Raw genomic sequence first — 12094 nt, 5'->3', positions numbered from 1 at the left:
TTGAACAATCTCATTCAAATCTCTATATGGTAAGAGTTCAACTTTGTCTCTTATTTCAAGGTTAAGACCACTTTGAAACCTTGAGATGGTGGTCCTCTCTTCTTCCCTTATCCCAGCCCTCATCATTAGTAACTCCAGATATTGCCTATATTCTTCCACACTAGATGACCCTTGTTTCAATCTTTGTAGCTTGTCCATAAGCTCACGGTCATAGTATGGAGGAATATGCCTCCTTCTCAAGGTACTACGGAGCTCCACCAATACATGGAATGCCCTTGGAAGCTAAGGGTTACCAAAGAAACCTTCCTTTCTTCACTCACTCCATGGAAAGAGAACAATTGTTTCACTTTCATTTCCCAATCTAAATAATTTTCAACATTGTCTTTGCCATGAAATGGGGGAAGAGTGATGTTGGGTTCCCTATTGGAAGACTCCCTATGTCTTGGTTGCCTTGGGGGTCTTTGATAGTAATCATCATTGTGATGACTACTATAAAAGTTATCACTTGGAGGTTGGGTATGATGCCCTTCCTCCTCATGAACACTTGAGGGTATTCTAACTCTCTTGCCCTTTGAGGACTTAGGGGAAGGTACTCTTGGTCTAGATCCACTACGTTCCCCCCTCCCCCCAACAACTAGCCTAGAAAGCAACCTTCTTATTTCTTCATTGTTTTTCTCATTGTCTTTTTCCCTTTTTCTTAACTCTTCCTCTCTTTTTATGTTTTCTTCCTCTCTTTTTTCTCAAGTATTCTTTTAATTGTCTAAGTTCATCCCTAACACTGGACCTAGTACTATAAGAATTATGACCATGTACACTAGAATGATCACTCATCTTTGATCAAAAAGGTTTTCACAAATATGTTTCAAAAAGGTTTTCACAAAAAGTAACTGATAAAAAGGGTTTCACAAAAAGGTTTTCAAAGATGCAAGATTAGTATGAAAAGGCCTAAGTGTACAAATTGAACTATAAAGGGAGGTGAACTACTAAGAATCACTTAAAAACCAAGCCTTTTCAATTTAGAATCACTAATCCCTTTCACACTTTCTTACAAAAACAATTTGCACAAGAATTAAGTGTGTAGTGTGCACGGCCCCCTAGTAGACAAATTGTAGTCTTCTAAACGAAACAAATAAGAACAAAGAACCTAAACAATTATACTATAAAAGTTATAAAACATGCAAAGGAAAGCAACTTAAAGTATATGCTAGTCGGATTCCCTAGGGTGGGAGCTTGAAGTGACCTTGGTGGTATTCAAGCCACTCCTACAAGCACTACTTCGAGTTTACCCTAAAATGAAGAGGTTTAAAAATGGTCAATTACAACCCAAAATAATGAAAAATAAGGCCCAAAATACAAGAGCCCAAAAATGGAGCAAAAGGAACAAGTAAGAAAATTAAAAGTCTTCAACTCCTCCAATTTGGCTTCCTTCACAAGGAACAAACTTGGTTAGTCCTCTCCTTTAGTGTTTACACTCTTTGAAGTATGATAACCTTTCCAAGGTACTTGGGACCTTCACGGATTTAATCTCCTCTCAATCCCCCAAAGAATTTTGCTAAGGGGTTTTGAGGTAGTGCTTCACCTACACCCAAAGACAACAAACCAACCAAGAGCAAGAAGGAGGCCAAAGGAATAAAACTGAAAATTCTCAATTAGAAAGCTAAACTCAAAGAGAGATTAATGAGACAAACATAAGAATTCCAAAGAAGAAAAGCAAAAATTAAGACACATTAAAAAGGCTAACACACAAAGGAAAAGTCCTAGAATGGCACTAGAATGGAGTTTAAACTTTAATGGTTTGCACTTGTGAATTTTAAGTCCTTGTTTTGTAAAGGTCCAGCCACGTTTTTGTGTCTTAAAAGGGTCCAATAAGGTCCAAAAATTCAGTGCAAGTCCAACTCCAATGTGCAAGGGTAATTAAGTCAAATGTCCACAAGTCTAGCAACAAATCCTTTTGTTTTCTTTTGGCCTTTTTGGTCATGGTTTTTTATTCAATTTTTCTATCCAGATTTTGTTTCTATTTTCCTTTTAAATGTTGCTTGGTTTTTACACTTGTGGGTGATTAAAAATGCAGCACATAAAGGAGTCAAATTTAGAGAGACAAGTGGCAACACATGAGTGGGTGATGAGACATATTGTGAGTGGAGTGTGTCTTGTACTATTTTTTTCTTTTTGTGCAGATTTTGTCAAAGATTCCAGCACTCACACATAACATTTAATCACTTCACACATGTGCACAAAGGACGAAGAAATAATCATGTAATGATGTGCATGGAAAGGTGGCCAATCATGTATGTATAGGAAGGAAATAACACATAGATTTTAACACAAATTTGGAGCATGTCAAGGACTAATCAACAAGCATGAATGACTTCTAAATGGTGCCGAGAATTTTTGGCCAGCCCATGCAAAACACATATATCATACATTTTTCATTTTCTCATACATCAAATTGGTGCATCATACATTTAGGTATTTGTCTTTTTTTAAGTGGGTGAAAGAAACACAATTTTGACGAAACTTAAAAGGTAAAAAGGATCAAAAGGAGATGAAATAGATGTTCTTCATGTTCTTGAGATATTTTTCCAGCAAACAAGAGTAAAAAACAAAAAATGGAACACAAGAACCTAAGACTCAAGAAAAACCCTAAAGCACAAAGGGAGGCTCATGAACAAGTAATGAACCATGGAGTAACATAAAGAGACATTTATATCAAGTTTTCATGGATGAAAATGAGACATAAAGAAGACGCAAATCAAGACTCAAAGAAAGATAAAGACTCAAGGAGATGAAAAGAAAGCTAGTTACCCTTGAAGATAACCTAAGCTCTTGATACCAAATGATGGACTCCTTCCACCATGGGGTTGATCAATGACGTCCAAGGTGGGGAGAAGCTCCTTGCCAAGGCCAAGATGATGACCTTAAGGGTGGATGTTCCTTCAAGGGTGGAGAATTTAGGGAAGGTGGGCATGAAAGGGGAAGGTTGGGCAAATAAGGAAAATGAAGGGAAAGAGGTGTTTTGGGTGCTTCTAGGTTGGGTCTCTTCACTAAGTGGAGGTGAAGGCCACTCAAGGAACCCTAAACTCACTCAAGGGAGGAGAAAGGAGAAGTAGGTCGTGGAGACCTAGTGACTATGGAAAGGATTTGAGGCAAAATGCTCTCTCAAATTCATATAATCCAAAGTGTGTACAAGGTGCTAGGCTAAGGGTACTTATAGGAGTGGGAAGACATCTAGGGTTGCATTTAGGGTTGCATGACCGCGTAATGCAGCCCAAATGCAAGCCAAAATGCAACCTAAATGAATCTTAGATGATGTGTCGGTTCCTTCCTACCAAAAGACCAAAATACCCTTTGACCTAAAAATAGAAAAAAGTGGACTTTTGACCTCACAAGTCAAGGTTTAAGCCCAAAAATAAATCCTAAACTAATTTTTCCCATAATACAAAGGCTAAATGAAAATACATAATAAAATCCTATTATCTAAAGTACTCCCCAAAATACAAGGGTAAGAAAGGAAATAAAGCAATAAAGTCATATACTACTCAAAATGGGCCTAGGAGATGGATCAATAATCCACACTCATGATGAGTATGGCTCTAGGGATGGTGTCTCCTTCATCTTCCTCCATTCTCCTAGCCATTATGAAACTCTAAGGGTGGTCCTCCATCATCAAGTCTTTAATATTACGAAAAATCTAACAACAATTCTTATAAATAAAAGATTACTGAACATTCAATTCTTGTAAATAAACTTTAAAGGAAGTTCAACATAATAAAAGTTGCAATTAAACTTTCGATATCATAATCATGTGTTAATAATATTCTCTCCAAGACCTACGAAAAAAGTTATACAAAAATTAGTTAGATTAAATTATATACTACAAATTAAAAAAAAACAAATATATAGACATTTGATCTATATATATATATATATATATATATATATATATATATATATATGTTGGATCGAGCGCTTACCACTAGGCCAAAAGCTATAGCTGATAGTCAGGGCGCAACTCTTTTTATGATTCGACAGTGACTTGGCCCACCTAGCCTCCGCCACGGAACAATTGATGCAACCCGCAACAATCTCCCTCTCAGCAATTGCCCCGCTGGGTACCGAACTCATGACCTTGGCTCTGATACCAATTGTTGGATCGAGCGCTTACCACTAGGCCAAAAACTATAGCTGATAGTCAGGGCGCAACTCTTTTTACTTAAGAGCGCAGCAACCCAAGCGCCATAATTCGACAGTGACTTGGCCCACCTAGCCTCCGCCACGGGACAATTGATGCAACCCGCAACAATATATATATATATATATATATATATATATATATATATATATATATAATTGCGGGACTGGTGAGTTGGGTGCCATGATACCCATACCCGCATACATACCCACTAAATTTTACTCTCATCCTAATTTTGTCAGACGTTCCTTAACTTGCCCTTATTCCTATTCGTTTGTTCTCTAAGTCTTGTTCTTCCCATCACAAGTGCGTCATTTTTGTCATTGTTCATTCCTTTTTTGCTTTCATTTCATACTCTTTTTTAGAGGTTATATGATGTAAAACATGTTTTATTTTTACGGTTAGTTTAGATTTAAAAAAATAAAAAAATAATCATTTTTACATAAAAGGTAACTTGTACAATGATTGATGTAAAAATGTTCCCTAGATAACCTCTAATTATCTGATTTGTTTGTCATCGGATGAATTTATTTTAACATGTTTTATTATTTAAGACTTTTTCATAAGTAATTTCTCTGAAGAAGAAAAAAAAGACTGCTACTAAAAAAGATTTTTTGTCAACGTCTAGCACCATTATAATGACTATTGCCTCTTTGGGTGTGATACACAGTCCCCACTAATGAAGTGCGAAAGCAATAACATTTCTTTTTTGACAATGGAGATTGCAAGTCACCCGTCCACACGATATAATTGATTTTTTCTATATTAAATACAGGTAAAAACATCATTCAAGTTTTAAAAGTAAATGTAACTAAAACTTTAGGTCAATTCAGAAGGAATTGTTAAAAAGTAAAATGTTACTCAATTTAGTAAAAAAAAGTATGTCTTAAATAATAATACTATGTATATTAATTAGGGGTTAAAATCTCAATACATACTTACTTTTAGATATTTAAATAAAATAGCTAAACTTTTAATGATTTATTCAAAATTTCTTTATTTTAAAAAACTAAAATATTAACTACATGCACTTTTAAGAACCAAAATTAGGAATATTAATAAATTGATTTGATTTGAATTTGAAGTAAAATAAAAATTTTAATTGATTTGATTTAAGTCGAATTTATCATATATATATATATATATATATATATATATATATATATATATATATATATAAACTAATCAACAATAAGATAATTTGGTTTAAATTAATTGTTTTTTTAGAAAAAATGATAAATTTTTATTTTTTAAAATATGAAAATAAATTATTTTATCTTTAAATTTAAATATAAATTTATTATTAAAATATTATAAATAACATTTAAGGGGTAAATAAAAAATTAATGTTTGAAAGTGTAAAATTAAAGTAGTTCATTAACATAGTTTAACATGCCGAAAGGTAATAATCATAACCATAATAATAAAATAAAGTTTATAATAATATATAAAGGAAATTTATCGTTTTTGTATATATAAATTTTAAAATATTTTTATCTTTTTTTTATTATAATAATTATATAATTTTTTAATGAATGATAATTCACTAATAAATGATAACTCACTAATTTTTTAACACGAAGTGTCTTTTTTTTTTTACTAATACTAATAATTTTAATTAGTATAGTTTTTGGATTATCAAATTTATGAAATGTAAATTAGTGATTCAAATCAAAATTAAATTTATTTGATTTGGTTAATAATAATTCAATCAAGAAAAAAGTCAAACCAATTTTTAAATATCTTTCAATAATTGATATAATTAGTTTGTTTCGAATCGTCCATCCTATCCGATTGTTGAAACTAATGAATACCCCTAATCAGAATGAAGTTTTACTCTATTAAATATTCACCAAGTTCATGAATATCTTCCAAAAGGAACGAATTAGCCACTTTTAATTAACTCTTTCTTTTCGGCTACAATACACAAATTTAGATCCTGAGACTTTATTTGAAGAATTTTAATTAGTGCGACTTATATTTCGTCAAAAGCACACATTTCCAACGAATCACACTTCTTATATTTTTCTAACTTTTTAATATTTTTTAAAATGTCATCATTCTACGTCCTCAGTCCTCAATCCTCATTCGTGCATGTCGTCATTTGTAACAATAACATCACTATCATTATTCATCTATTCACATTTAAAAACAACAGCACTATGTTTATATGCAGCAATAAAAAGAACTGTGTTGTGTTATATATTTAACAACTTCATACATATATATTCAATTATTCGGTGTTCTCTCCTATTCCCTTAACTTATTAAATGACAAAAAAATAAAAATAAAATTATCAATATCAGTCTTTCAAAAGTACTTGCAGTGTTGAGGACAAGGGAGTTTTGAAAGCACTGAACACATTATGCATGACCTATTGACCCACTTGCTATAAAAGGATTCAAGCCATGCTTCACTTGAGCACAAGAAATCCAACACTAAAACGCATATCACAACTACAACTAGCTCTTTCAGCGAAAGTGTAAGGTGACACTTTAGCTTCCTCCATTTTCATTCAAGGAAAAATATGCTAGCATAGTCCAAATTAGTATTGTTTACATATCTCAGAAACAATATTTCATATATTGTTTTTCTTTCTGTTTTTTTGACGTTGTAAAATATATTTTTTTTCATACCTCACATATTTTCACTCAAGTATATTTCATGTGTATCTCGTATTGTGTACAATAACATTAATTAACATGTTACTTGGATTTTTTTTTCTTTCTCTTGTCAAGTTTGCAGTAAAATACAACATGAGCAAAGTTTGGCTTCTTGTCCTTGTGATCTTCTACAGTAGCTTGCCCTCAAAAGGAACAAACAATGTTTCTACGAGACCAAGTTCCGTTAACGTTGGGGCAATTTTATCTTTCAACTCTACAATTGGAAGAGTTGCGAAAGTTGCCATACAAGCTGCAGTAGATGATATAAATTCCAATGCAACGATTCTGAATGGAACTAAGCTTAATATTTCAATGTTGGACACCAAATTATCCACTGGATTTCTAGGAATCATTGATTGTACGTCCTTGTCAAACACATGCCACTTTTCCACTTTATTTTACTCGTTTAATTTCCCCACATAACCATATTTCGTAGTCACTTCCTTGTTATTTTTTATTACAGCATTTCTATTGATGGAAAGTGACACTGTGGCCATAATTGGTCCTCAGTACTCAGTCATGGCACATGTGATTTCACACATAGCAAATGAGATGCAAGTGCCTCTACTTTCATTTGCAGCAACAGATCCAACACTGACTTCACTGCAGTTCCCATATTTTGTTAGGACAACACAGAGTGATCTGTGTCAGATGGCTGCTGTGACAGAAATTGTTGATCACTTTCGATGGAGAGATGTCGTAGCCATTTACGTTGATGATGATCATGGAAGAAATGGGGTGGCTGCATTAGGGGATAAGCTAGCAGAGAAACGTTGTAAAATATCATATAAAGTACCCTTTGAACCTTCTGATAATATAACCCCGGAAGAAATAAACAGTGCATTAGTTAAGGTAGCTTTAATGGAGTCTAGGGTAATAGTCCTTCACATATACCCTTCTTTTGGCCTAAAAGTACTTCATGCAGCTAGGTCACTTGGCATGATGGGAAGTGGTTATGTGTGGATAGCCACAGATTGGCTTTCTACAGTGCTAGACTCCGATCCATCATTGCCCACTTCTCCAGACATGAATGACATCCAAGGTGTTATCACCTTGCGCATGCATACACCAGATTCAGACATCAAAAAAAAATTTATTTCTAGGTGGAAAAAACTGAGCCAAAAGGAAGATCCTAATCAGGACCCTTCTGGCTTTAATATCTTTGGCCTTTACGCCTATGACACAGTTTGGGTGCTTGCTTCAGCACTCGATGCATTTTTTAAGAGTGGGGGAACTGTGTCATTTTCAAATGATTCAAGTCTAAACATGTTAATTAAACGGGACACCTTTCACTTGGATACTATGGGGGTGTTTGCTGATGGTGACAGGTTGCGTAAAAAAATTTTAGAAGTGAACAGAAGTGGTTTAACAGGCCAAATGGAGTTTAGTGCAGATGGAAACTTGGTTAATCCATCATATGAAATCATTAATGTGATAGGCACTGGAATTAGGAGGATTGGTTATTGGTCTGAAGCCTCTGGCCTCCACACTGGGGAAGGTCCTAATCACTCCAATTCTAGTGGTCTATATGGTGTCATATGGCCTGGTCAAACAACCCAAACCCCACGTGGTTGGGTTTTTGCAAGCAATGGAAGACCCTTGAAAATTGGGGTGCCTCTTAGAATTAGTAACCGTGAGATTGTGTCAAAAGTTGAGGGAACTGAGATGTTTGGTGGTTATTGCATAGATGTGTTTACTGCTGCTCTAAACTTGTTGCCTTATCCGGTTCCATTCAAGTTTATTCCATTTGGTGATGGTAAAACCAACCCTTTAAATTCAGACCTTCTTCACATGATCACAAATGGCGTGAGTATTTAAGTTATCATAATCTATCTTCATTTTTTCTACCATGTAGCTTTGTTTTTGTTTTATATTGTTTCATTGGAATTGCTTATTTTATCTACAGACCTTCGATGCTGTGGTGGGAGACATTACCATTACTACAAACCGAACCAAGATAGTGGATTTTACACAGCCATATATTGAGTCCGGTCTAGTTGTTGTGGCACCTATCAAGAAGTTGAAATCCAGTGCTTGGGCTTTCCTCACACCATTCACTCCAATGATGTGGTTTGTGACAGGAATGTTTTTCTTAGTTGTGGGAGCTGTGGTGTGGATTTTAGAGCGTCGCATAAATGATGACTTTAGAGGCCCAGCTAGAAGGCAATTTGTCACCATTATCTGGTAATTGAGTGGCAAAACAATTTAAAATATGGTCTTAATTAACTTCTTTTATTGATTCATATGATCACTAGCATACTTTATCAATTGCTGACATCTTAATCATTTGCTTCTGCAGGTTTAGCTTTTCAACCCTATTTTTTGCACATAGTAAGTAGTTGAAACTATTTTGCGTCTAGTTATCCTATCTGCTTTCCTCATGTTGAGAACAGAAAATTTTTAACAGACTGTAAAGATCAATGAACCTAAAATGTTTAAGTTATTACCCGGAAACACATGAATGATTTCACATCCAACACATTTTCCAACAAAATTTCCATTTCCTCCTTTATGAGTGGACAACCAAAACTCATTTTAATTACCTTATAAAGATGGACTGAAAAAAAAAATCCAGTTCTAATAGAAACGAGGTTTAACCAGGTATTTTATTATTAGAAAGAACAAGGAACTTCTCCCCTGATTACAGTGAGTGACAAACAGAATTTTCAGGGTGTACACCTACCAATGCCTAGTGGTCTCAATTCTCTCATAAATGACAAGATGATCACCTCTTATTTATATAGGCAACATGTCTTATTTCTTCAACCAACCAACCTAACTATGTAACTAAATAATTAATAGGTATCTATCAAACTTATGATTAGTAGTTCGTAGATGCTTTAGTTACTAGTTCATAGATGCTTTAGTACCACATCAATATGTTGAGTTTGAGCTGAAAAATGTTGGTGTATATTTAAGTCTTACATTTGAGAAAAACCCCTTCTATGCAGGAGAGAAAACTGTGAGCGCCCTTGGACGCTTGGTGCTAATCATATGGTTGTTTGTGGTTTTGATAGTGAACTCAAGCTATATTGCAAGCTTGACCTCCATCCTAACCGTGGAACAGCTTTCTTCCTCAGTTAAAGGAATTGAAAGCTTAGTAATAAGCAACGAGCGCATTGGTTTCCTGAGGGGTTCATTTGCTGAAAATTATCTGACTGAGGAGCTCAACATACACAGATCAAGGCTTGTTCCTCTCAACTGCGCATCAGAATATGAAAAGGCCTTGTCAGATGGACCAGCTAATGGCGGTGTTGCTGCAATAATAGATGAACGTGCCTACATGGAGCTCTTCCTATCCACCAGATGTGAATTTGGTATTGTTGGTCAAGAGTTCACCAAGATGGGATGGGGTTTTGTAAGTATATAAACTCACTTCTCTTCTGCAAAACTCAATGCCATATTCATCATTCAAAGTATTAAGAAAGGTGGTTGAATAATTCTAAGAATACCCTTTTCTAAAATTGAAAAGTATTGTTTATAAACAAACACATTCATATTCCTTTGTTTACTTCATATTTCTAATTCCAATAGCTCATTCTCCCACTAAATCTTCAAAACAAAGTTTGACATAGGCAGAGAAGTTTCATTTCTTTAGTGGAAATGAAGGTGGATCTTGCACTGAAATCAATAAAATGATGAAACCTATTTTATAATCTCAACTTGACCACTCTTGGAATATTTCTCCATTGGAAGGATTTCATAAAATATCCTAATATAAATCCATATCATGTAAACCACCATGCAACATTGTCAAGCCAACCAGGGAGCTACTTTCGTAGTGTGATCCACACACCATATCCATAAAACCCGTGTGAATCCCATACAATGCTGCAATGCACTGATTGTCTACCTCTATCCACTTAAGACATGTTTGGATAAATTTCTTCATAAACACTTCTAGAAGAAAAAAAATAAGAAAAAAAAATTCTCCATGAACTAAAAATAATTTATGCATAAGTTAATTTCTAAAAAAACTCTCTCATGTAGCTTTTCTCAAAATTTATCTTATAACATATGCATAAATTAGTTTTGACTTCTTAAAAAGATTATTTTACTTTTTCTTCTAAAAGTGTTTCTAGAGAAGATTATCCAAACATATCCTTACAAAATTGGTCCATTTTAAAAGTCTTAAATTCAGTGTTACATATGATCATCATATTGTTTGACAGCAACAGTGAACATGTGTTTGAATGTAACATGCATACAGGGCTTCCCAAGGGACTCTCCCCTAGCAATTGACATGTCAACTGCCATCCTAAAACTATCAGAAAACGGTGACCTTCAGAGGATTCACGACAAATGGCTAACAAGAAGTGCTTGCAGCTCAGAGGGAGCCAAACAAGGCATAGACCGACTTGAGTTAAAAAGCTTTTGGGGACTGTTCCTACTTAGTGGCATAGCATGCTTCATTGCTCTCCTTTGCTATGTTACAAGAATGGCCTACCGTTTCAGCAGACACTCCAATACTAACCTTGAAGGCTCATCACGCTCTGCACGTCTTCGATCTTTCCTTTCCTTTGTTAATGAAAAAGAAGTGGAAGACAAATGCAGGCCAAAGAGAAGGCGAAAGGAGAAGTGCTCTTGTAAAAAGGTGGTGCATGATGAAGATGGATCTTTGGATGACTCTATTGTTCGTGTCCACATTGAAAATAATGTCACTGCCCAATGTTAATATCGTGCTAAATCTTTGTTGAAAATTGAATATGAAAGTATGACTAAGAAAAACATATAACAAGTTGAGATTATAATATGTAACTCTTCATATAAAAAAGGAAAAAAAAATATGATATATTTGAGTTTATGAACTCAATTTTGCACACATAAAAATATTTACAATAATTGTTTTAAAATTAAAATTGACTAATCCTTTATATTAGATAAAGCAAATAACAAAATATAACTAAACTAACAAGTAAATATCATTTTCTTATGATTATAATTTGTTTTTTCTAGCAAAAATAACTTTTAATCAAAATTACAAGTAAAAAAAAAATTGTAAAGATTTTAAAATATTTAATTATGGTAATTAAAAAAGCTTGACTGCAAACAATCTCGAGACACTTATAATAAAAAAAAGTGAATTATGTTCTCTTTAAAGTGTTCATACTATATATGTTATTCAACTTTAGAGAATGTTAATCCATTAGTTAGAGTCAACTATTAGGAATTTAGGATGGTTTAGTGGTATGAAGATTAATGTAATATTTACATAATTTTATGTTTAAACTTTGCTGTC

At 33.9% G+C, this 12094-nt stretch overlaps 1 protein-coding gene across 2 annotated transcripts; it reads left to right on the top strand.

Moving 5' to 3' along the window:
* Window positions 1-6114: 6114 nt before the first annotated feature.
* Window positions 6115-11663, top strand: LOC109811510 (glutamate receptor 3.6). 2 transcript variants are annotated; one of them, XM_083075266.1, is made up of 7 exons: window positions 6115-6674; window positions 6931-7213; window positions 7319-8661; window positions 8762-9039; window positions 9155-9186; window positions 9807-10213; window positions 11066-11663. In XM_083075266.1, the coding sequence occupies exons 2-7, from the start codon at window positions 6949-6951 to the stop codon at window positions 11528-11530; spliced, it is 2790 nt and encodes a 929-aa protein (XP_082931392.1). In that variant the 5' UTR covers window positions 6115-6674; window positions 6931-6948; the 3' UTR covers window positions 11531-11663. The 2 variants fall into 2 exon arrangements, with proteins under 2 accessions (XP_082931392.1, XP_020230862.2); XM_020375273.3 differs by having other exon boundaries at window positions 6115-6679.
* The last annotated feature ends 431 nt before the right edge of the window (window positions 11664-12094 follow it).

The sequence above is a fragment of the Cajanus cajan genome, chromosome 5 (genome assembly GCF_000230855.2).
Source record: "Cajanus cajan strain Asha chromosome 5, NIPB_CcT2T_4, whole genome shotgun sequence".
In the NCBI taxonomy this organism is placed as follows: Eukaryota; Viridiplantae; Streptophyta; class Magnoliopsida; order Fabales; family Fabaceae; genus Cajanus; species Cajanus cajan.
Note: the sequence above shows the minus strand (reverse complement) of the source record. Positions and strands in the feature narration are given on the sequence as shown.